The sequence below is a fragment of the Arvicola amphibius genome, chromosome 2 (assembly GCF_903992535.2).
Source record: "Arvicola amphibius chromosome 2, mArvAmp1.2, whole genome shotgun sequence".
Taxonomy (NCBI): Eukaryota; Metazoa; Chordata; class Mammalia; order Rodentia; family Cricetidae; genus Arvicola; species Arvicola amphibius.
The window spans coordinates 33,873,271-33,899,799 of NC_052048.2; the positions used below are offsets into that span (position 1 = coordinate 33,873,271).

The window sequence follows — 26,529 nt, forward strand, 5'->3', positions numbered from 1 at the left end:
GTAAAGCTAGCCGGCGGCCGGGTGGCCGGACGCAGCCCCGCCGCTTCACACTACAATAGTACCCTTCCACCTCGCCTTTGTGTAGGCTGGAATAAAGACAAGGTCTCTTAGGCTATGAAACTGTGGGACATACCCTAAGTTAGGCAAGAGGAAGAATAGAAGGCTGGACCCCTGTGGCTGGTCCATCCCATGAGAGGGAAGGTATGAGCCTTAGTCCAATACAGAAGGTAACCAGCCACCAGCTACCTCTCTGACCTTGGGAAGGTGTTGCTATTCCCACTCTGGGTCATTTTTTGTTATTAAATGAAGGCACTGGCTAAGAAGATCCATACGCCCCATTCACAGACACATAGAGATGTTGAAGATGACCTGAGAATCCCAGAAGTAGGCCACTGAGAGTGACCATCTGCTACCTCTGGAGTCAACCATGAATATCAACTGATAGGAAGGGCTCAGCTATAAAATTAAAGCTTCAAGCTTCTCTGCCATGGTTCAAGAGCAGTGCTGATGGGGACCTGCTCTTAGGGTGCCTCACCATGCACAAGGTGTGTGCATGGTTCTCTGAGCTTACATCTTCCCAGTTTGCAAGGAGAGGTCAATTCCTACACAAATGATGAAGGCGGATCAGAGGTTACCGTCACTCCATCATGAGAAAGGCTGGAGTGACCTCTCATCCTAGCAAATGAGTAGCCTTTGTGTGTAGGGAACCATGTAGCAGGGTTCTAGACTTCAGGCAGAGGCTGCATTAGTCTCATTTCAGCTCTGAGAGGGTCAGGACAGTGGTCCTGGAAAATCCTTAGGAGACCACCTCACTAATAGACTTGGGGTGGGACTGGAAAGAGGGGCTAATTCACTGGCTGGGAAAGCCTGGGGGCAAAGGGTCAGGAGAGAAGATGACCCACAGCACAGAGATGCATGCATGGCCATCACTCCCTGACTCCATAAGGAAGCAGAGGTGGGGCATGAGAAATCAGCCCAAGCAGTCTGCCAGTGAGAATCATCAGCTGTAGCAGGTGACAGGGCTTCCAGGCTGAATCTCAGGGCCTGGGAAAGAGTGGGCAAGAAGCCCAGGCCCTTAGAAGCTTGGGGAATGCTGTCTTCTTTATGATGGCTGGGACCATAAAAATTGTCTCCACCTGTGATTCATTCTAACCCCAAACTCCATGAACCCACATTTCAGCAATCAAGGCCATTCTGGGCAGAAGTAGAGGGCTGAGAAGGGAATGTGCTAAGTTCAAGAGATGCCACTCACGATGGCACTAACCTCCTCAGCCACTCTATCTACATTGTTGCCATGTGGTCTAATTGCATAAAACAAAACCTATGGCCATGTCCAGAAGGAAACACACTTGCACAACCAGGAAAGGACAGGATTTCAGGCCACCACCTGACTTTAAAGCCTGTTCCCTGACCACCACATGTACAAGTGTGGGAGTCTCTCCCTGTGATCCAATTAGAATCTTTAAACCCATGCTTTCTGGTGCTTCCCTGCCAGAGGCCTTTGCTTCTGACCTACCCTTTCTTATGGTCTCTTTCATCATGGCCACCTTCACCCAGGCTATATGAACTGCCCTCACACAGCACACAACACTGAGCACAGTAATACAACACACACACACACAGCCAACGTCTGGTTGTGTGTGTGTGCATGCATGTGTGTGTGCATGTGTGTGCGTGTGTGCATGTGCGTGTGCATGTGTGTGTGTGTCCATCAGCTGGACTCCTGCCAGTCACTGTCGTACTGGGTTTCCATCCTTTTTTGACAGTGAGGACAGCATCCCAGCTCATTAGGTCTGTCCTTTGAGCCTCAGGTTCTTGCCCTGACAGTGCCCACCTCTATGCCATCTCTGGTAGTTAACCCAATCTGTACACAGCACCAGACCGTGGCACATCAGCTACGGTAGATGGCAACTTTCTTTTATTCAGCTCTGCTTCATCTTGCTTCATAACGCAGTTGGCTGATGTGTGAGTCAGTTTTCCACCTCTATGATCTAACACTCAAGACAGACAGGAGGGAAGGTTTATTTTGACTCATGGGTTCAGAAGGTCTGGCCTGTGGTGGTTTGGTCTGGTTATATGGGGTCGGCAGAGACATCATGAGGGAGGATGAGGAGACATGTTTACACCGTCATTGTGGTCAGGGAGCGGAAGAAAGAGTACAAGGGAGTCAGGGAAGAGGAGGAGGGAGGGAGGACAAAGAGTGAAAGTGAAGAGAAGGAAGATGGAGGGGTACAGGGAGAGGAGGGAGAGAAGTCTAGATCCCCAAATCATTTTCAAAGACACACCCCAATGATCCAATTTCCTTCCACTAGGCCCCACCTACTAAAGGCTCCACTATGTCCCTGCATTGCCACAGGAGATAACTGGGCCTTTAACATGCAGGCCTTTGGGGGCCCTTTAAGGTATAAACTGCAGCAGCTGTTGACGTAGCTGGCCGTGCCTTTCCTCAGAGCTGCTCAGCTGCGAGGACTGTATGCATCCTCACAGGCTCTGACGCTGTTCTTGCTAAGTCCTTTACACACTGTAAATACTAGACTAATATGAAATTCAGATCTTGACTCAGGACAGGTGAGCACCATGCACATAACCATACAAGTCTGTAGCGGACCTTTGGCATAGGACTGAGGCTGTTCTACACCCGCTTGAGACTGTTCTACTGAATTCTACCTACAGATTTGCTGGCACACTGTGGTCAAACCCTGTGTTTGCTTCTAAGAGCTTGTTTCTGAGGCTGAGTTTCAATCCCGAGCTTGGGGTACCCCCATCCTTGAGAGACTCTAGAATAGACACAGCCATGTTGGGAAGGTAGCTGTGGGGATCCACAGCATTGTGGGAGTGTGGTTCAGGGCTCCTGGAGGTGGGCTTTGAGGGTCACAGGAAGCCTCTGTGGCTCTAGTCCTGATCTAGAAACCACTGGGAGCAAATCCCTGCAAGGCAGACTGTGTCAGACTGGGAAAACGTCACCTCCAAGGACAGAAGCGAGCCCTGCATGCTGGGTGACACGGTCCTGAAGCAGCAGGCATTTCTGCACGCTCATTAGGATAGCTGAGTCCAATTGAAATCCTTGTCCACAGGGTATCGAAAGATGACCAGATTCAGGAGCCAAGGGTTTAAGCCTATTTCATGGCAAATTAAGATTAGCTAGAGAGACAGTGCTATTGATTTTTACATCTCCACCATAAAGGCTACAGAAATGGAAACAATCTCAAAACAAGCCTGAGTGACATAAATATGCCATGCTGTGCCCAGCCAAGCTTACTCTGGCATTAAGAGCTATTGCTTACTGCCTGAAAAACATGCCTAGTACCTTGACTAATAATGATTTAAGCCCTATCCATCTTCTTGGACTAGAAGGCTTCTGTCACCATAGCAACCAAGTGCACCAAGAAAGAGCACACATTCCCTTGAGTGGATTTACCAGTGTGTGTGTGTGTGTGTGTGTGTGTGTGTGTGTGTGTGTATGTGTGTGTGTACCTGTCTGTCAGTGCCGTGTGTGTCATTCTGTGTGTCCTGGCTCTCTTGAGCACACTTGTAAAGATGGAGACGTGGAGAAGAGCAAAAGCTTGGTCAGGGACCATAGCTACGGCCAGGTTCCTGAAAACAGCCCTCACCTCAGACAAACAGATCCATGGCAGAGAAGAATGGCATCTCACGTACCACTCTTGTCTCAGTTGGTTTTCTGCCCCACTGCTACTCAGCGATCATCTCAGAAGACACCAGGCTCATCTTTAAAAGTCCAGCCTGACAGTTTCTTAGTTCTGATTCTATTCTGTCTTGACAGACTTAAAACTTCCCTTCATTACCCTTCCGTTTTGCTTCTCCCCCCATTTGAAAAGTGTCTGGCCCCACTTCATTTTATAATGTCTTTTCTTAAGCGACTAAATAATCAATGGACCAATCAACCAGTTCTGATGAGCAAAATCTCTGTAAGGTGCTCAGTCTCAGGTCTGGGGAGACAGCTCAGCCGTCAGAGTACTTATGTGCAAACACGAGGACCTGAGTTTAATTCCCAGAACCCAAGGCAAAGGCTGGCACAGTGGAGTCATCTTCTAATCCAAGGTCAGGGAAGGTGGAGACAACTGGACCACTGAGGCTGGCTGGTCAACCAGCCCACCCTCAAAACATTGAAGCACGAGGCCAGAGAGACACCCTGGCTCAGAAAGGTAGACAACTCCTAAAGAGAAACACATGAGGTTGACCTCTGGCATCTACACACACGCACACATGTGTATCCACACACACGAACATCCTCACCAACAAATACAAATAAATAAATAAACAAACGACAGCCTCGGGTGTTTAATTACAGCAATGGAAAATAGAGTAAGATGCCCCCACTTTCTTCTTTCCCTGCACCCCTTCCTTATAGTCCTGGAGGGAGTGGAACTCTTTAGGTAAACCAGGCTGGCCTTGAACTCACAGATAATCTACTTGCTTATGGCTCTGGACTGCTGGGATTAAAGGTGTGTGCCACCATACCCAGATCGTGTGTGTGTGTGTGTGTGTGTGTGTGTGTGTGTGTGTATGTGTGTGTTACTATCGAGTCAAGGCCTCACTCACACCAAGCAAATGCTCCCTCCATGAGCCACACCCAAGCTCTTTTTCTTCCTATGGTCTCTGAGGCTGTGGATAGGCTAGTACTGCCTAATCCCACTCACCAGCTGGTGGGAGCCCCAGAGTTTAAGACCCATATTTTCAAATCCTTTATGATTGCATCTTCCTGGGTTTTGCACAAGTCCACAGGGATCTACAAATCTGTATGTTCCGACTTGCAGTCCTCACACTCTCCCCTAAGCCTACACCCCCTTCCATCTTCTCCTTGGACCATGGTGTCTACCTGCCCCTTGTGTCTCCTTTGACTGGACTATGGTGTCTACCTGCCCCCTTGTGTCTCCTTTGACTGCAGCTTCCTTTTCTCTCCCGCAACTTAAATTAAACTTTGGAAACGGACAAAGCACAACCTGTTACTTTTAGAAGTTCCAGAGCTCCACACTCTGGTTCTTGCCCTCACCAGACTCGCCAGCCCCAGTGTGCACCCACAGCTTGGTCTTCTGGGCCTCACTCTCTTTCTCCTTCAAATCTCATAACTCTTGGTGCTTCCCAAGGCTCCCCGCCACTCCTCCACCTCTTCCTGCATGTTCCTCCTGAGCAACTCTTGCGCACATAGCTTCCCGCCCACCTCCTATAACACATGGTTTTGAATTGCTGCATTTGCCCGTTCTCTATTACTATCATCAAACACTAACTTCATAAAGAGAAGAGGCTAATTTAGGTAGCAGTTCAGGAGATACCAAGGCAATGATTCTTGCATCAGCTTGGCCCTGGTCAACACCTCATGACGTCATGGCAGGATGCGTATGGAAGTGAGAATCCTCTACCAAACTATTAGACTGCAAGGCACCAAAACCATTGCCACCCCTATAACTATACATGAGCCACACATTTCCTTAATTAAAATAGCTAAATTTTTAAATTTTATTTTTTTATGTGGATACCTACAATTACATATGTCTGCCTAGCATACACATGGCTGGTGCCTCTGGAGGCCAGAAGAGGACATTAGATCTTCTGGAACTGGAGTTAGGGGTGTTTGTGAGCCACTGTGTGGGTGCTGGGAACGTAACCTGAGTCCTCTGGAAGAGCAGCCAGTGCTTATAATCACTGAACCATCTGCTCAGTGCCTGGTTAAAATAATTTAACATAACTTAGGCCACTTGTTTAACATTTAGAATGTCTCCAGTCAGTGAGACGGCTCAGTGGATAAAGGCACTGAATGCCAAGCCTGATGATCTAAGTTCAATTCCCAGAAGCCACTGACAGAAAGAGAGAATGGGTTCCATTAAATTGTCCTCTGACCCCACATACAAGCCATGGCACATCACACACTAAATCTACAATAAAGTACTTCAAATGTCTTTAAAAGATGGCACTATGTTTTTCTACAGAAAGGTATCAAAATAGGCTGGTGGAATTTGATGCTGAAAAACAAACTTTAGAAGTATGATCTTGAGTCCATGTTTAAAATTCAACATTTTCCTGAGGCAACCCAGTACTTTACAGATCCAAGCAAAGAAGATATCCACAGGCAGAGAAGAATGTAACATGGTCTGTTACTGTGGCCTAAGTATGCTCATTGCCTGAAAACATCGCATGATGTTTCCACAGGCCCTGGATAAAGAATCCTAACATGTATGAGGTGATTCCACTGTGCATGCCTCTCCGGAGCCCAGACACTTCAGTGACATCCCAGACATGTCCCCGTATAGTCTCATGGGCAACTGCAATTTTAATAGGAACTCAGAGGAATGAATTATCACCTCCAGCCTCCATTCCTAGTGTATTTCACCTTTTTCCCAGTGCTACCACACCTGGCTCTGACCATAGGGCTTGCAGCCCGGGTTTCATCATCAATTTCTCTACCTCCCAAACCCACCACTAAGAGATGGGAGGGTTCACACTCTGGGCCCTTCCCAACCTCGCCCTCTCCTCTCCACCTCAAGCGACCTATCATCTCTGAGCTGCACTCCCTCCATCATAACCCGCACCTACTCACACGCTATAACTTCCAGACATGTCTTAGCTGCGTTACCTAGGCCACACGTGTATAAATGTTACCCAGTCTATTTGTAAATGACAGCCTTGTGCCACAAAGCCAAAAGACCTTTCAGTGATTGGCTGCATTCTCAACTTCTCGCCAGGCTTCCCCACCCCTTTACTGTCGCGAGGTCTAAACAGGTGTTTAACACTTGTTGATGGATTCCGTTTCAAGGCAGTCAGCTGCATAAAACAACGAAACAACCCCACGAGCTTTGTTTCCATCGTGAGACCCAAATGAAGCATATCTTCCGGCTGGCACCTCATAGCATGCAGATGTGCACATCTATACATGCTAAAGAATTCTTGGGAAGGTTGAGTAGTACAGTTCAAGTTGGTGGTTACAAAACATGAGTCCTGCCTCCTAAGGGCCAAATCAGAGACCAAATCACTGCATTAAATCCAAGGACTAGGGATCCCTACAGTGCATACCAATCCATGACAAAAAGCCAAGCTTCCCAAGGTTTCCAAACGGCCCAGCAACCATATAGGCAGGGAAGTTCTAGCCACTGGGCTTAAAGTTTGTTTGAAATGAAACTGAAAGATTTTATTTGGGGCTGCTGACGATTGAAGCCAGGGCCTCACACAGCCAAGTTTTTAGTTTAGTTTAGTTTAGTTTTGTTTTTTTTTTATTTTTGTTTTTTTGCTTTTCATTTTGTTGTTGTTTTTGTTGTTGTTGTTTTCTTTCTCATTTTAATTAAGAACTCAAGGTTTGCAAAGATGTAATCACCACTCAAGGTGGGTTAAGGCAGGCCATCCAAACACCATACCTCCTTTCAGGTAAGTCATGTTGCAGCGTCAACATCCCCAAACCCTCCTGACCAGGGCACCACTCCTGCGCAGCATGCTTATGGCATGGCAGCCGTAGGGACTCTAAATTAATGTCTGTGCTCACTTGAAGCCCTTCCTCCATGATTGACGATCCAGAGCAGTAGTCCCGGGCATTCCGGGCTGCCATTCTGCCTCAATTCTATGCGTGGCCCTCACAGCTGGAGTCACTTCTGGTGGGCCTCATTGTGTTGTCTTGCCCGCTCGAGAATTTTGACATCTTTACAGATGTGCTGGACGTACAAGCCTTTGTCTTTGGCTTTTCCTGTAACACAACTAGGTTTTCTGGAACTGAGTCAAGCAGGCTGACTATGTGTGACTGGCATCTCAGGCAGGGTAAGGTGTGCTATTAAACCCCTGCTACAGGCAGGAGGCACTGGCAGCTCTGAGACGGTTAAGGCGCCCTGAGCATCTGGGCTGACCTGGCGTGGAGCAAGAGCTTCCTGGGACTACGATCAGCACACTGGGCCAAACACAAATGATTTATTGGGGGAGACTTTGCTGGCTTCTGGAGAGTGAATTGTCATGTACCCCAATGTTCTCACTAGGGGCTCTCATTCATTACACACCTGAGGTTGTCACACGGGAAGGAAGACAGCTGCTGTCACAGTACAGGGCACAGCGTGAGGCCTATCCACGTCACCTCCACTGTCTGAAAACACATGTCTGCTTAACAGCCATTATCTGTTATTTTTTGCTAAAGGGCTCTGTGAATATTCACAGGTGAGGGGCTCAAATTTACCTATATGGAGCCAGAGAATGAGCTCAGCAAGGCAGAGAGAATTCACAGTTCCAGCGAACCTAGACATCACGCCTGCTACGCAAGCCTAGAGCATTTTTACATGAAGCACCTTCTAGAAACCTCATGACAAGGTAGGTTTCCTTACATCTCAAGAGGCAAAGAAGGGTCAGTGGTCACCCTGGAGGGCAGAGTTACATTTAAAACCCCATCTGCCAGGGGCCAGGGGCAAAGCACTTGGGTTTCTGCTTTCCTCGTGTGCTGATGAGCAATGCGATTTTGTACGGTGCACTAGCTAGCCAGGCATCATGGCAGATGGGTTGAACCCTGAGTCATCTGCTGGCTGTGTGACTTTATATGTGGTTGACCTCTCTGGACCTCAGTGCCATTCCTAAAGTGGGATTGCCTACACACACACACCTGCTGTGAAGGCTGAATCGCAGGACAGCAGAGTGTCACGCTTCCATGTCAGGAGCACTGTAGGTGTCTAGAATGATGATCCTTAGCTCTGTTGGCCTGAACCTGGATCCTAGGCCTATGTGAATGCTGTCAGATGGGTCTGTTTCCCCCTTATTCAGTGGTCACCCTCCACTAAGAGCTGGTTCTCAGACAACGGTCTCACACACGTTCTTACCCACTCCACATTTTCACCCACTTTTGCCCACGTTCATCCTCTTCCCCAGAACAGCATTTCCCACCACTGTTTCCCAGGAAACGCTGTGGCTTGTCACCTTGTCACAGCAGGTCTTTGCACACAATAGGCATCCCATGCTCTCTGGACCACTCAATCAGTCCGTATTATTTGGTGCCTCTGTGTGACTTCCTTTGCGGTCAAAGACATGGCTGCTCTCAGCATCCCTGACCTGCATGTGGTGGATCTTTCTCACTGTCTACAAGGAGGAAGGAAAGAGGAGGAAGGCTGTTAGCCTGGTTCTGTGTACAGGAAAACACCCGAAAGTCACTATCAAACGTGCAGTATAGGAAACCATAAAGCAGCCGTGTATATCCTCATCACTAGTGAAACATGCTAGACGTTATTCAGCTAGGGCCACCAGCATCAGCATGGAGAGACCACCTGGGCTGTGACATGACAGTGCCTCTGGTATAACCGACAGGAACCTACAGCTCACCGTTAATCTCCAGCACTGCTGTGGTGTGAATTCCTCATTGACTAAAGCATCAAAGTGCGCACACAGCTCTGTTCTCTGAGCGGGTGCAGGCTAACCCCGGTGGTGGCAGTGAGGCTGAAACAGGGGGATACGGCAGTTCCCTAAATGGAGCAGGTCCCATTCATCACAGAGTGAGCTAGCCGATGGTCTGCAGGTGACAGTGTGTGGGGACACCCACAGCATGACAGTTGTGACTTGGTCACCCATCTGTAGCTCCCTAGCAAGCATCTCGACACACCCTGTGTGTCCCCATGACATTTCCTTACTATGGTTCTGCCATAGCCACAGAGCTGGCCCACAACCTTGTCCTCCTACCCTGCACTACTCGCTAGAGAATACACTTCCACGACTCTGCACTTGTTAAACTCACCTTGACAGAGGAGGAAACTGAGACTGGAGTAACAACATGGTTAAAGTGAAGGGGCAGGACTCCTGACATCTGCTTGCTACATGTAGACTGTCACCTCTACCATCACAGGGATCTCCGACAGTGCTAACACCGTGTGCGCACAGAGCAAAAGCTCCCTTCATTTCTGGCTTGGTTTCCCAAGTGCCTGTCTCTGCTGGGAGAAGTCTTTCTGGTTATTCTGTGTCCACCTTGCAGGATGCATGGTGCCCTATGTCCCTAGGAGACCACCAATCCACACAGGGTTGAGACTCCACACAGTGCCCAGTGCCAAGGAAGGACTGGAAAGGGTTAACAGTGCCTACCTCCCCTCAGGCCCCACTTGAGCTCCTGCAGGCTTTCTCCAGAGCTGGCTGGGCCTGCAGAACACCCTCCCCACAGCAATCACTCGGACTTTGGGGGGCCTTTGTGCTTTAATAAAGACGGTATTACTGAGTAGCAAAGCTTCCTCTCTTCCAAGTCCCCTTGCTGCCAGCCTCCCGCTAAAGGTGAAGCCCAGCTATTCAACACCAGAGAAAGGGCTGAATTGGATGCTAGACTCTTTTGACTTAATGTCACAATCTACCCCTCTCCCGAACTGCAGCAGTGTGAGTAGCACCCCGACATTGTGGTGTGGCTTCTGGACCCTCGAGTTTGGAGGACCCTGGCTGGAATCTTCACATGGCAGCTGCTGGGGTGCTCTGCATGCTTCTCATGATCGCTCCAGTTTCCTCTCTGAAAGCAGACATCACCCGCCACTGGGGCAGCCCCAACGCCAAGCAAGGCTGCTTGAGGACTGGCAGGCAGGGCTGTCCAGGTCTTGGTCTGGGCTTGTCCTTTGCTCTCTTACATTTCTCTCTCTTTAACTCCCCTGCTCCATTCACTCCCCCTTCATGCCCCACTAAATCTATTAGGCACTTTACATGGCGTTCCTGATGCATAGACCACTCATGTGAGACTTCCTGTCTTCGCTGTCAGCTATGCTTCAGTGTTGATGGGGAGGGCAGAGTCCTCTGAGCCCCTCAGGCTGTCTCCATTGGCAGCTCCATCTACAAAACCTGCGTCCGCAGGCCTCCATACGCCAGTTTTTCCCAGAGCCCCAGGGACTCTGATGCTGACAGCATCCTCCAGGACCTGCAGGCTCCAGCCTGTGAGACTGTCTTCTGATTGACACAATGTGGACAATGGCAGCGCCCTCCTTGCAGATTTGTGTGGGGACAGAATGGGTTAAGAGTCAAGATGAAGGAGGCGCCCTTCAGTTATCTGCCTCACTACTTCTAACATCCAGACGAGACGGATGACAAGGTCTGTTTGGGAGTCCTTGTGTCACCCCCAGTTCCTCTCCTTGTGGGTGAATGAGGGAAAGAAAACAAACTCAATTCAAGGCTGTTTGCAGCTGTTCTGGGTGAGGGTGTCTGTCTGTGAGTGTGTGTGTGTGTCTGTCTGTGTGTGTGGCTTTTATTTATCTTTTTTTTTTTTAACTTTTTTCCCCCTGCCTTGGTGTCCTGGGGCTTTGAAAAGAATAACAACAGAGCCCCAGAGCCATGAAAAGACAGGCTTCTTCTTCAAACCCCAGCTAATCCTGCAGCTTCCTCTGAAGGGACAGCAGGGGGAGGTGGGAAGGGACCAGAATTGTTTTTATAGGTCCTCCCCTCCCAACCACTGCTCCTGGAGACCAGGAAACGAGGGGGAAAAATCCATAAATCATCCACGGTGAAGGACAGAAGAAACAGGGAAGGAGAGGATGCCAGCTGAAGAGGAGGCATTGGGACAGCCGGAGGGTGCTTTGTATCTGCTGGGTGGGACAGCTCTCGACTGAAAACCAAGTGTCTAAGCCAGAAGCTGGGCTGGCCACCCCTGCTCAAAAGGTGGAAGACAGCAGAGGCTCAAGTATCCTATGCATGCAGAGCAAGAACGCCACCCTAAAGGGGTTTCCGATGGAATCTGTGTGCCCCATGCATCTGTCACCACCTCCCTGCTCATCTGTGAGCAGTGATGGCCTCAGTCTCTCCTCCACCAACCCCTTAACAACAGGCAGAAAGTCAGCCATGTTCCTCTGCCCCAAAGGTCTCCTCGTCCCACCCCTTTGCACAGAGCAGGAAGTCAGATTCAAGTCTCTGCTCATCTCCCTGTCTGTCAGTCATCAACTCTTGCCCTTGCTTTGCAATGTTCCTGACTTCATCAGGGCCTCCCCACTTGGGGAGTTGCAACATGTGGCTTAAACCTCAGCCGTGGTTCCATGCTGTCTCTGGGGAGGCCCTTCCACATCCTTCTACCAGACCCTATCACCCATCAAACAAAATTCCTGTCACTTAGTTCCCCCCTTTGCAAGAAATCAAAGGTTCCATAGACTGCCACTTGCTACTGAAAAGAGCCCCCACCTAGTGTGCAGTGCACAGTGGCTGCTCAGCCAACACCTGCTGGGTTATGAAGGCATGAACAGAAGGATCAGGCCCCCTAAAAATAAGTACTGGGCTGGGCTGGGAGCTCTATGGTAGAATAGCTTGCATACCATGCCTAAGGCTCTGGGCTGTATCCCAGCATTGACAAAATAGCAAACTAAATGTCAACCATGTTGAAGAGCTTCTAGACTTGGGAGCTATTGTATGAGGAGCCAAAACAAGCAGTGTGTGTTTATCAATGTAGGTGTGGGGACATGGGTGTGTGTGTATATGTTTATATGTGTGTATATGTGTGTGCATAAGTGTGTATGTGATTGTATCTATGTGTACATGTGTGCATGTGTCTGTGTGTATGTATGCATATGTATACAGGTGTGTCTGTGTATATAGTGCACGTGTATGCCTGTATATACATTTGTATATATGTTTATGTGTATGTATATGTATGTGTGCTTGCACATATATATGATTGTATATATCTACATGTATGTATCTGTGTGCATTTGGGTATGTGCACATGGGCATATATGTGTGTCTATGTCTGTATATGAGTATGCACATGTGTGCATATGTGTATTGTGTGCATGTTTATATGTATATATTTACATGTATGTATATGAGTTTATATGTGTGGACATGTGCATATTTGTCTGTATGTGTATGTATGTGTATGTGCTTATCTGAATGTTTATGTGCACATGTATATATGTGACTTGGGTATATGTGCCTATATGTATATATATATGTTTTTCATGTGTGTTGTGTATGTGCACATATGCATATAGCAGTCACGTGTGTGTGTGTGTGTGTGTGTGAAGGATCCTTCACAGTCACTGTTGCGTCTCAGTGGTTGAAATGGCCCATGCATTAGGTGACAGCAGCTTTCAGTCACCTTTTATTAAAAGGGAAATTGTTCACAGAATCAGTTTAGATTGGACTATCCTATTGAACTTATCAAAGCTATTAAAATGTTTGCAACCAGAACTGTTTGTGACTTCATATTTTTAGGTTGGGTTATTTGTACATATTTTGGATGATTATACATATAATAACTTGGCTATGGGTTCAAGACTAAACAAAAAAATTCAACTATACTCTTACACATCTTAAATACACAGCCTAAGGGAACTTTTATATATTTCAATAAATCTGTGTATGAAACAAAGTTGCAAAATATGGAATTTCTTTAGGTGTCACATCAGTCTTCTGGGGAGGCTTTGGATTTTGGAATATTTTTGGATTTCATATGTTTGGATAAGGGATGCTCAGCCTACAAGTGAAGTCTTTGTGGGCCACTTGTGGTTCCTCAGTCCCGCTACATGCAGCAGCTGGCTAACACTGGAGTGATCAGGTGCAGCTTCAAGATTCAGGCAGTGGGTCAGATCTGCTGAAGCCACAGTGGGCCAACTGCTGGGTTAGATGAAGGCCTAGCAAAGCCACGCCAGGAGAATGCAGACAGAAAGCTTTGGAATACACAGAGCTACAAGCAAAAGAACAGCAAGCCACTGCACCAACATGCACACAGTGTTCCACTTGGACGGCATGAAAGAAGGGCTTCAAGAGTTCACTTGCAATTTGTGCTTCATTGACACACGGCACTTGAGTGTGTTGGTCTACGCACAAAAGTGTTTTTGTCTGTACAAAGGTTTTCAGCAGACTTGGCCGATAACTGGGTGAGAGGCTAGTAGAGTTGACCAAAATGACTTAGTGGTTTTGTGCCTCTTGGACTAGGAAGGGGAGTTGAGAGGAAAGGCAGGCATGGTAAGTTTGGTAGATTTCTAAAACATGGACACAAAAAAACCACAAAGTCACATCAATGATCTGGGTCCTTGGTACTAAGACCACAGTGACACTTTATCACCTGGGAGGTAATGAGTCTGATTCAGCCTTGTTCATCCAGGACTTACAAGATGATTAACAAACTGTTTAGTTTTCCTTTTAATCCATATGAAACTTCTGGAGCTCCCACAGTATCAATAGAGAAGATGGAAACCTATTTTTCTGAGGCAGGAAAGGAGAGTGATGAATGAGCAGCGCCCATGGCTCAGATTCAAGGTGTTGTCCTTGATTCTGTTGCACACTGTTCCTCACTAGGGCACAGAACAGGTAAAGACATGAATTTGAATATTAGTGATGTTCTTGGTCAGTGAATGGCCTTGGACCAACTTTATGGTCATCCATAACTTGGAAGAGTTTTGCCTTAAAAACAGAGATGCCCCCAGAGGTGAACGAAGCGAATTCTAGAGGCTCTAGAAGGCCTTAGGAGCTGACTTGTTGAGGATCAGCATCCGGGCACTCAATTACAATTGCTTATATTAGCATGCACACTCTCCCAGGCTGCATATTACCTGCCCTTGAGGACTGCACACTGCATGCTCACTGAGGACCACACTATTCACTGTCTTCACTGGCACAGAGTGGGATCCGGGCACTCCACCAGGCTTATAAAGCAACAAGTGGGCGACAGCCCTTTCCTGCATCCCTTCCACTGGGAGAAGTTTCTTCTGAGGTTGGGTTTATTCACTGAACTCCAGAAGATATGGAGGGCTGGCCTCTGTGCTGTCAGGTATCTTCTAGGGGAGATATCAATGCCAGAGAAGCCTTGTGGCTCATCCTGGCCATCTTGAACACTGTCTCTGTTGTACAGTGATGGAGACTTGGCCTGTGGTATGCCACAGCTTCCCCTGGGATCTGTATGCTGGTGATCTGTTCCTAAATCCATTGATTATGAGGCCATGCCAGTAGTATCTGCCTCCCTCACTATGGGAAGAACTGAAAAAATTGTGCTAAACTCAGGAGCAGTTTTTAGCTTGTAGAAAGGAGGGAGCAGGAACTTTACTCACATTAATGAGCATGTCAGCTAGACATGTCTGCTGAGCTCTGCTTCTGGGAGGCATGCTGGATTCTCAGGAAGGTGACGAAGAGGAGATACCAACCTATCCAGAGACCTTAACAGTCCAGAGAAGATGGATGCCTCCTTCCTTTGGAGAATGTCTTGTGAATGGCTCTGGCCAGGATCCCCATACTGGGTCCAGGGGCAACCACTGCCCTACATAGGACATCTCAGATGACCCCATGTTTTATTTCCAGATGCTTTTGTACAGAATCCAAAAGACTTCTAGGTTCCAGATTCATATCCAAGATGCAGTGGGTAAAATACAGAAGCTAGTCCATGCCATATACCCCACCCAACACACACTAAGTGTACCCAACAACACAGGGCTTCTCATTCTCCGTAAGTTGCTAGGTGTGACCTTGGAATGCCACCATTCATAAAAAGCTGAGGGCCTGGCCTGACACACTCAGTCTGTGACACTGGACAGGTCCCACCTTTGTTTCCATGCCTCAGCTTTTTCATGCATAAAGTCAGGGTAGTGTGGGTTTGGTGCAAAATAGCTCTCACTCTGCATGTCACTGTGGCCTTGGGGACACAGAGAGTTCCTATGGACCCCAGCCTGCAAGAGTATGGACCATCCGCTCACAAGATTTAGCATCGGTACTGCTTTGAAAAGCATTTGTTCAGACATATGCAGCAACTGCATATTACCTACTACGTGCTAAGCAGTCTCTTTAACCTCTTCCTAATTAGGTCACAAGAAAGCCATCATTGTTCTCAGGATGCTGCAGATGGTGTAACTGTGCCCTTATGCAGAACATGGGCTATACGGTCACCAGTGCTAGGATTTCAGCCCCATCTGCTGCTTCCTGCTTGAGGGTACTTGAGTTAGCTAATCCATCTGCTGTCTCTGCAAACAGGGCTACCGAGCTCCCGTCTTGCAGGGATATTCCAAGGCCTGAGTGGAATAGCCACAAGACCCAGCACAGTGAATGGCATTGCTTCGCCAAGAACTCTGGTTATGACTGTAGCTGTGGTTGTCATTTCTATCAAAGATGTGGCAAAGGGGGCCAAGGAAGCTATGCCCTCGTGATGTTAAAATAGTCTACATGTCAGTCAAGGGTATGCCAATGGGTGTCGTGGCACACATCTGCAATCCCAACACTCAGGAGGTGGAGGCCGGAGGATCAAGAGTTCAGGGTCATCTTCAACTACACAGAAAGTTCCAGGCTACAGGGGGGAAAAGAAGAGTCCTAGAGAAGCAGAGGCCAAAGTTCTGAGGGGAGGCTGAGTCACAGTCACAAGACACCTATAGCCAGGCTGGTTGATCATTCCGTCTTGGTTCTCCACCTGTGAATCAGGACACTAATTCCCCAAAGGAGGAGTGAGGTGTCCAAGGCAGGTGTACCATCCCCCACCAAGCGAAGGGCCAGGAGGGAAGACATGGCTACAGATGTGCTTGCTTCTCCTCCTCCTCTTTCTTGGCAGCTTCATCTGAAATTCCCCAGCCTGCGCCTGCCCTTCCTAGAGCCCAGTCATGCAGTAGGGGTTCTCCGACACCTGGGCTGCCCACCACCTCAGACCACAGCACACAGTCTGTGCAAGAGTTGAAGGCAAATGTATCTTGCTGTGGCCGCATGCTGGGCTCTTACCGGCAGCTCATGTACATAAACCAACCCCACGTGGCTCAGCTCTCCTTGTGCCACACATCACTGCTGCCCAGCCAAGCCCACTGAGCCAGGCACAACCTCCAAGAGGCAGTATCTGTGGCCGTCCTGAGGCATTTCCATCAGCTTACTGGGCATGGTGCAGGGTGCACTGTCTTCACTTCTAGAAACCTACTGAGGGCTGGGAAGATGGTTCAGCAGGGAAAGCACTGGCTGAGAAGCCTGACAGTGTACCTTTGATCCCTTAGACCCACACTGTTAAAAGTTGAAACAGAAATAACCCCAGCAATCTGTCCTCTGATGCCCCATCCCCCAATGCATACATACAACACATAGATAAGGAAAAAAATGCAATGGAAACATGAAACCCACTGAATTATTCTAGTCTATAATGGGACTCAGACACTGTTTTTAACATTTTTCTTCTATTTGTTTCCCCTGTCTTCCTGTTCTCACTCCCCCTCCTCTTCTTTTAAATAGGGTCTTGCTGGGCAGCCCAGGCAGACTCTGAACCCAGTTCTCCTAATTGAGCTCCTAAGCACTGAGGTAAATGTGTGCACGCATGACCACTCCCAGCTCAGAAACCACTCCTTAAATAATAGTCTATCTTTATATAGGATTCTTGAAAACCTCTGCTCCCTCAGCACTTCCTGCAAATGATCACACTGTTAAGCCCTAACATGAACCTTGCACCCTGTGGTCTCATCATGCAGCCAACCCACCTTATCTTCATCTATAGAAGGGAAACTGGGACTCAGAGACGTGAACCCAGGCGCCCTAGAACAGAGCCAGTGAACGACAGACATGATGATTGAGTCCTGATTCCAGGCGATTGATTCATGGTGATTGAGTGAGTCCTGATTCCAGGCGATTGATTCATGGTGATTGAGTTCTGAGTTTTTGTTGTTGTTGTCCTTAAGATTTATGTTCAAAAGCGTGTTTGTGCATGTGCACATGTGTAAACATTGGTGCATACACAGGTGCCTGCTGAGGCCAGAGGCACCAGATTCCACGGAACTGGAGTTACAGGAGGCTGTCAACTACTCAACATGGATGCTGGTAGCTGAACTCTGGTTCCCTGGAAGAGCACCACGTACTCTCAACTGCTTAGCCAGCTCTCTGGCCACTGAGGCTGGCTCTTAACCATCCAGTTATCCTCCTCTTCAGCTAAAGGAGGGGCACAGGGGAGAGCAAGGGGACAGTCTAAAGTACAGCAAACGTATCAGCAATCTTTAGTTGCAAAAACAGAGGAATTCTATTGTCTTCATGGCATCATAATCCACAGAAGGCAAAGTCTAGCTGATCACCATGGCTTCATGGACACAAGCGTCCTAAATGTCCTTGTTCTTCTTGCTGGGATTCCCTGGTGCCTCTGTGATAGCCGCTCAGCACACACTGTTTTTCTCATGTGTCAGTCTCCTGCCTGAGTTCTCTCTGTGTTCTCCCGACTTCCCTCCTGTGGGCCGCCTTGCCTCCCACGCCCTAGCAGGTTCTTTATCCCACCCAACCCTGAGGAGCTTCAGGGGAGATGCTTTCACAGAGGAACTCAGAGTTGCTGACCCCTCTGTCCTTGGAGGTGTCACCTCTAGCTCTTGTCCCATTTAAAAACTTTAAACACACACGTCACCTACATCCATTAAGAGTGATGGAGTCAGGCAGGCTCAGGTACAAGGAATATTTCTTTTCCTATTTCTCATAAGAACATAAAATGAGTTACAGACAAGAGACCAATGGCTCGATGCTCAGCCACAGGAATAGGAGCAGCGGGGGGTGGGGGTGGGGGGAGGACGGACAGTGAGTTCTAAACATTGCCAATGTTTTTCTTTTCTTTCCTTCCTTCCTTAATTCCTTCCTTCCTTCCTTCCTTCCTTCCTTCCTTCCTTCCTTCCTTCCTTTTTTTACTTTTTGGAAAACATAAAAGCAAGCTGGACATGGCCACAAATGTCACACTTCTCGCCCTCTGTCAATCTTGCAATAGCACAGTCTGTGTTGCACTCTGACCCAAGGCCCCTGTGCTTTCCAGCTCCCCTGTGGTTGGAAGAGGCTGTGGCGCAGATTCTGCAGAACAGCCTTCAAGTGGAGGGGACTCATAAAATTCCCAGACAGCTCAGAATTGACCTCCATCTCCCTTTCATCCTCGCCTGTGACCCTGGATGCCACCTGGTATATATGGCACAGCAGGGCTACCAGACAGAAGTCATTGTTCCCCCTCCACACTGCAGAAACATGAGACATAGACATCTAGGGTGGTTGGTGGGAAAGCCAGCATTGTCTGCCTGGTATATAACCAGAGTCAGGCTCAGCAGCGTAAGAATTACAGTCCTAGCTGATGGGCATATTCCAGTTTTTAACACATCTTATCCTACCGTACCTTATGTGACTCTTGACTCACTCAGAGAGGTGGGATAAGGCTTTGTTATTCTACAGAGGAGAAAACCAAAGCAGAATAGCCCTGAAGTGTGCAAGACCTATGTGAAGAATTCGGCTCTTGGCTCTCGGGTGGACTCATTGTCCAAAGATCTTCCTACCTCTCAACTTAGAGCCGCTGTTTCCAACGTGAGTTTCTTGGTGATTAGGTCACTCGGTAGCTTGTGTTAAAACCATCTTCTGCATGCGGCTAGCTGCGCGACGGTTAACCTCTTACCTTTCCAGTCGACTTGGTTCCCTTCCAGATGCAGAAGTAGCAGATGGTCCAAGCCGCCAGGAGACATAATGCCAGCTCCCAACGGAGGTTCCCAATGTGCTCAATACCATCAGATATAGCCAAGACCCGGCGTCTGTGGAGAAAGGGTGGGAGTCACCTGACTGAAGATGTTCTATTGTGCCCCTACCTGGAGCAGAGCCAGAGCAATAGCGGAACAAGGATGGGTTATCCTCCAATACTGCCACCCAGCACCCACTGTCATTCACTAACTGTGAGACACGGGGCTGGGTAGGAGGCCTCTAAGAAAGACAAAACCCAACTGGTGGTTTTGTGGAACCGTGCTATGGTTAAAAAAATAGGGAAAAAAATCTGTGGTACAATGGACTTAGGAATTACCCCATCAAGTCTGGTATATCTAGGAGACATCCCTGCTATGTAAATAGTCTTTAAGTGGAGATTCCATATTACTTCCCTGCTGAACTCAAGGGTGGCCACAGCACTATAGAACACGTGTCAAATCAGAGAGAAGCGTCCAGAGTCAGGTGCCATGGCTCTCCAGCTCCCTGTTCTCTCTTTGCTGTGATTATGAAAGAGTGTCATGGAGAGGCTTCTAGTGGCCCTGTTCCTAAGGGAGCGCCCAAGACACAGTGCAGGCAGTAAGTGATTTGTGTACTCCGATCTCTGGACTGCTTGTTACTGCAACATAGCTCAACCAATTCTTGCTGCTGCGGGAGCCCCTGGAAGCTTCCTGGGAGAAGAAGTGTAGGGTCTACACTCTGAAGGGAGGAGTGGAGATGTTCTAGGTCAAGTGAAACCTTTAAACCTATAGAGACACAAGTGTGGTGCATTTGTGGAACAGAGACACAGGGCACAGAGAGCAGATGGAATAGTGGGAGCAGACAGAAGAGGGATCCGTGGCAAGGGAGAAGAGGACCCGTGTTAAGGGGGAGGGGTGCCCATACCAAAATGTCACAAAGCAGTGAGGATAACAGATATGCCATAAATGTCTCTACCATGGCCTTCTCCAAGGGCCCATCAATTCTTCAGAGCTGACGCATGCCTGGCTCCCAGAGCCCACTCCGGGGCTGAGTTTCTTTAAAGTCAAACTTGCCACGCTCCATATTGTGTTCAACCATGGCACCAGCACAAACCCCCTCTACACTTGCTCCACGAACCCAATTCTGGCTGCCAAGCCACCCCCAGCAGACGGTGCCAGTCGCCTTTAGTGCTCTGAGAATGTCCCCAGAGAAAGGAACTCCCATCCCACCAAGCATGAAAGCCACCCTCAGTGTCTGTCTCCCTGGGAATCAGTTCGGGTCTGATTCTGCATTAATTACTCAATGACACCAATTAGCACTGGTCAGCAGGCTCCCTACAGCCCCAGCCCCTGCTGGAAAGATCAGGCAGGCCCCCAAACAAAATCAGACTGTGGGCAGCCATGGGGTTACTAGAAATCAGCTCACGGCTGGAAGAAACAGGAGCAACCCTCAGCACACTTCTACTAGGGGCCTACTATGTGTTGGGCACTACCTTCGGTTCTAAGAATAGAAGGTCAGTATGTTAACTAAGCTGGGCAAAGGAAGAGTGCAAGCTAAGTAAGAAGAAAGGAGCTGACTGGCCAGTCCCAACAACCATGGTTCTTGTTTCTAATGTTTTAGCAGTCTTCAACTTGAATTCATTGGAAGATGTCACAAAGGCCTTAAAGAAAGTCTAGCGTGGAAACTAAGAAGCATCTTTGCCCAGTAGATCCCTTAGAGTACTGGACCAGGCCCTCTGCGAACTTCTTAGCAAATGAAAGGTTTGGACTCAGAGAAGCAGAACCCCAGCAATGGAGAAGAAAGTGACAGTTGATATCTGAGTCATTTTTAACTTTGCCATTTTTTTTTTTACAGGAATTGGGGGGATGAAATCTCCTCTCCCTTCTTCTCCTGGCTCAGTTCTATTTACCCTTCAAAGTATGTCTTACACATAATTTCCTATAGGAAGTTTTTTTTGGCTCCTGTAGTAGTCAGGACAGGCTGAGTTTTGCCACAGTAACGAGCATCTCCCCCAAAGATCTCAAAAGTGGAAAGCAACAATATTCTTTCCTTGCTCCTTTGAGTTGTTACTGCAGGGATAGAATTTCTCACTAGAAATATCATCACTCCCTAAGTTGTGTATGTAATTTCGGGGTGCCCAATGCTTCTCCTGTGTGCATATTAGGAACCCTGTAGCAGGTGTACATCTATTGTCATATAAATTGTTACTCTAAACACCCCAAAGGGCAACCCACTAATTGAAGAGGAGAAAACATCTATACAATACCCTGGGTCTCTGTGCATGGCTATACCATGGCACGCTCTTCCTCTGACTATTCAAGGTTTGGGACAGCTCATGAAAATACATACAGTTTACCCAGCTAGTAGGTGTGTGTGTGTGTGTGTGTGTGTGTGTGTGTGTGTGTGTGTGTGTGTTTTCCTATTAGTGGACTTATCTGATGAACTGGGGATCTGAAGTTTGAAAACACACAGGGACAGAGAGAGGAAAGAGAGCGTAGACTTGCTGGAGTGACCTGGCGGAACACCCCTCTTCACATTGTGGAAGCTGCAAGCCTCGGAGGCCTCTGGCGCCTCCTTACTTAACTGAACAATCTCATTTCCCAACTGGGAAGCAAGCACACAAAAAGCCACAGTGGATGAACTGCTCTTTTGTTCCATCAGACTCTATTTGAAAACATCTTCAAACTATTTTCTTTACATTGAACCAGTGCTGATTGTCACCCAGAAGGTTCTGGAGAAAAGTGGGCTCAGTAGATGGGGTTCTCAGCTTGCTGGGCTGTGGGGCTGTTTTGAAACCCACAAGGGCAGCTTTTGAGAGTGTGGGGGCTGGGGCACCCACAGCAGAGACTCGGCGAAGGCACAGCTCTTCCTGGGAAAAAGCTTTCTTAATGACCCTCCCCCATAAGCGCTGGAGCACAAGAGGCAGCTGAATGAGGAAGAGCTTGCTGCCAACATGCTGGCCGGCAAGGACCCAGGACCGGACCTCTGGACACTGTGCCCGGAGTGGATGCATTCAGCACTCAGGACTAGCCAGAGCTGCTTGGGGAGATGAGTGTATGCAAGTCACACTAACTGAGGACTAGGCAATGGCACTGGAGACGATCCAGAGAGCTCCTGTTAGCATCTTTCTGGAGACTTCCACCTGGAGGCTGAGAGCTCAGCCTAGAGGGATAGGGACAGGTGTCTCCAGCCCTTGGCACATACCAAACAGCTGGACTCAAGCCCAGCTCTGTTTCCAGCCAGGTGCTCCACCTTGATTGGAGAGAATCACCTCTATGGGCCTCGGCTTTCTCATCTGTAAAAAGGCATTGATGGTACCTCCCTCTGAAGGCTGCTCAGGCATGAAAGCATCTAACCCATCCCATGAGCCTTGAGGCAGGGACACATTATTATAAGCTGAGGTACAGCTAGGTTAAGGAACTTGACTAGAATCACATCAGCAAGTGATGGAGCTTGGGTAGGAACCTGGAAGCCACCATGCTACCCCTTGGGTCTCCCAGAACCCCAACATCACAACTACATTCATTCTAGCCTTACTAATGCCAGCTCCCATCCAGAGCTACTGCAAGGATCACTACATTCAAGTGCTTACTGAGCACCATTGGGATGGTGGGTGTTGCGTCAAGTCTAGGGGTCCCATAAGAGCTCAGGACCCAGTGGGAAAGAGAGATAAGAAAACCGCCCGCCATGGAGAAAACAGTAGAGCCTCAAGGTGCAGTGGGACACTATCACTAAGGTCAATGCCAGTGTCAGAATGTGGGGGTAGGTGGGGGTACCAAAAGGTAGGAAGAAAGCAAAAAAGGCAGAGAGAGAGAGAGAGAGAGAGAGAGAGAGAGAGAGAGAGAGAGAGAGAGAGAGAGAGCCTGTGTCGCCAGTGTGGAAGCAGAGCTGCAGGTGAGGCAGAGCATGTGCCTTGCAGTGTGTGGGGCTGCATCCCACAGGGTGGTAGGAGCTGAGAATAGTCTAAAGAGGGGTGGTTCCCTCTTAGGTAAGACAGCTCTTAGGTGCTTCTGGAAACCCAGCTCCAGCTGTACCAGGAAGAACGGATTATAAAGACGGGGCCACGTGGGGTGCCCGGTGCAGACTTCACCTTAGTTAGGGAAGCAAATGGATGCTGTTGGGATCACGGTAGGAAGCGTTAGGAGTGATGGGTGAATGAGTTCGAAAGTGGCTGCCTGAAATACGCAGGCCATGGACACCTCAGATGAGGAGGGAAGAAGACCCAGAGGAAGGGCAGCGAGACAAGGGAGGCCGACCAGGGGGAAAACAGTGGGTGGCCATCATTCTTTAAGACAAGACAGTGTCCTAGATTTCTTTCTATTTCTGTGATGAAACACTATGACCAAAAGCAACTTGGAGAAGAAAGGGTTTATTTCATCTTACAGTTTGTAGTCCACCATGGAAGGAAGACAGGAACTAAAGCAGGGGCCATGAAGGGGTGCTGTTTCCTGGTTTGCTTCTCATGGCTTGCTCAGCCTGCCTTCTTATACAACCCAGGTCCACCTACCCAGCGTTGGCCCCACTCACAGTGGGCCGGGCCCTCCCCCATTAATCATCCATCAAGAAGATGTCCCACAGAAATTGCCTTCAAGCCACCATCAAGGCCTAGAGCCTCACTCTGCGGGTAGATGGATAGGAGAAGGGCCCTCAGTGAGGCAGCTCCTTCAGGGAGCAAAGCTCTTGGCTTAGAGGAGCACAGGAGCTAAAGGGACACACAGCATAAAGGGCTGTCGGAAAAGAGGCCATGAGGGAGGAAAGAGTTCCAGACACAGGAGGGCAAGGCAGGGGCAGGAGCGTGAGAGGAGGGATGGGTAGGACCTCTCCACAGAGAGAAGGGAGGTGAGAAGAACCAGACCCGGAGATCACAGTGTGCTTCCCTACTAGAGACTGAGGGAAAGGGTGGGAGGAACTGACAGTGGAGGGGGCTGCGACAGGTGTTATGGCTAGGGGCACCCAGCTCACTTCATTTCGTCTTCACAGCAAACAACTCCTGCCAGGGAGCTAGCGCCATCATCCTCTATGTTCATGGAGCATCGACTCTTGACCCTGCAGATGCCAGGCCCTTCCGTAAAGCATGGTGAAGTATTTGCACAGAACCTGGCACGGCCTGTGCCTGCTCTGAACCATCTCTCAAGTACAGATAGCGCCTCATTGGGCACAGGGCTCTTCGAACAGATGATCTATGCTGCTTAGGGACTAATGACCGGGAGATAAATCGATACTTTCAGGACCAAAGCAATTCTCTTTTTCTCTTCTTTTCTCAAGTTCTTTGGCTGACGCCAGCTACCTGGTGGAGACCTACCAAGGGTAGGGTGTCTTGGGCTTTGATAGTCTGTCTTTAAGGGTCTAAAGGAATTATCTGGAATTCCAAATGGGTTTCTCCAGCATCCCTCTCCTGTACCTCTAGATGGTTCACCTACCCAGTGTGTTGGCTCTGGGAAGAAGGCAACAGTCTCTGAGGATGAGGTGGATGTGACCAGAGGCTGCAGAGTTGGAGACCAGCACTTGCCCCCTTCTTTCTTTCTGTCCCTCCCTCCATTAGAGCCTGAGCAAGGCCATGCAAGGGACAGCTCCCACCCTCCCCTGGGATGCCTCATCTTCATGTTCCGCACGGAGCCTGGAAACAGATCACCTTTCTTTAACCTACCATGGGGGAAAATGCTGGCAGGGACCTGGAGACAGCCTTAAAAACTGGCACAAAGGGCTAGGCTATAAATAGCAGTGCTGGTCTCCCAAAGCAACCAACTACAACAACAAAAAAAGGCCTATCACCAAAACAAGTGTGCTTCTCTGGCCCTTTTGGGGAGCCAGGGCTGCCTCCTGGATTCTACTGCCCAGATTCTGCTCACACTCTTCCGGGAATGAACTCAGCTCTCCCACTCTTTCCATGCCTGCGGGCTGTTACAGTGTCCACAGCCCAGCTCCCCACAATCAAGCTGGAATAGAAAGTGAGACGCTCCCTCCATGTGATTGCCTTGTCATGGGGGGCAGCCAGATCAGAAGTACATCTTGTAGGTGGCATTAGAACCCTCAGAATCCAAGAGAAAGTACACAATCAAGGAAAGAACTTGGTATGGAGTATCTGGGGCTGCCTCTAGTTTCTTCGGTCTCCACAGAACCTTGCTGATAGCTAAACAAGTCTTCCATCAGCTCTCTGCTTGTCTTCACTCCGCTGTTTCCTCTTAGGAAAGTCTTCTTCTCAATTCCCCCAAGCTCACAAAGCTCTACTCACCCCACACACTCCAGTTCAGACAGCACAGACCACCCTCCATGACTCCTTGTTTCCATTCCCACGGCAGGGCCATACACATACGGTGCTGACATGTAGCACTGTGTGCCAGGTGTGTGCACAGCTCCATGGAGGGTCAGAGAGCAAATGCCTGAGGCTTTGCAAGGCGTCTATCTCCATTCCAGACACCAACTCTGTCCCTGCAGTGTGGGTGCTGCCAGGGGCAATCTGCAAATGAGTGAACGTGGCTCTCTTCCAATAAAACTTTATTTACAGAAACAGGGACTTGGCCAGTAGTTTGCTGACCCCTGTGACTTCTCCAAGACACTCTGAGTTCTCAACCCACAGTGGAACTTCATTCAGGAAAACACTGCCCACTCCAGACTTCCCGAGCAACTCTCTTAGAAGGCCTGAAATAAAGACCCCAATCACTGTCCAGATGCCTTTAAAGGAATCCTTCAAGGGGATGCTGAGCCAAACCACAGTAAGTCCCACTCCCCAGCCAGCAGGATGGCTGCAATGCAAAGGCCGAAAATAACAAACATCACCAGAAGCAATAGAGTCTCATAAATCATAGAGATGTGGCATAGATCTCTGGGGAGCAGAGTGGCACTTTTGTAAAAAGTTAGACACAAAACCTTAACAATTCAGGTTAGCAAAGTGGTCCAGCAGGTGAAAGTACTTGCCATGCAAACCTGATGGGTCAAGTTCAATCTCTGGAACCACGGTGTGATGAGAGAATGATTTTTTTGTTTGTTTTGGTTTTGTTTTTTTTTCTGATAGGGTTTTTTGTTTAACAGCCTTGACTGTCCTAGAACTCACTCTATAGACCAGGCTGGCCCTGAACTCAAAGAAATCCACCTGCCTCTGCTTCCCGAGTACTGGGATTAAAGGTGTGTGCCACCACCACCCAGTGAGAACTGACTTTTGAAAGCTGTACTCTGACCTCCATTCATACATGCCCATACTCACTCTCTCACACACATGGGCACATGCAC

At 48.7% G+C, this 26,529-nt stretch overlaps 1 protein-coding gene across 1 annotated transcript in view; it reads right to left on the minus strand.

Moving 5' to 3' along the window:
• Slc6a11 (solute carrier family 6 member 11) overlaps window positions 1-26,529 on the minus strand; it is a 122,950-nt gene that overhangs the window by 70,811 nt on the left and 25,610 nt on the right. Inside the window, exon 5 of the mRNA XM_038319605.1 lies at window positions 19,265-19,397. Coding sequence (XP_038175533.1) covers window positions 19,265-19,397 — 133 coding nt within the window. The remainder of the gene's footprint in view (window positions 1-19,264; window positions 19,398-26,529) is intronic.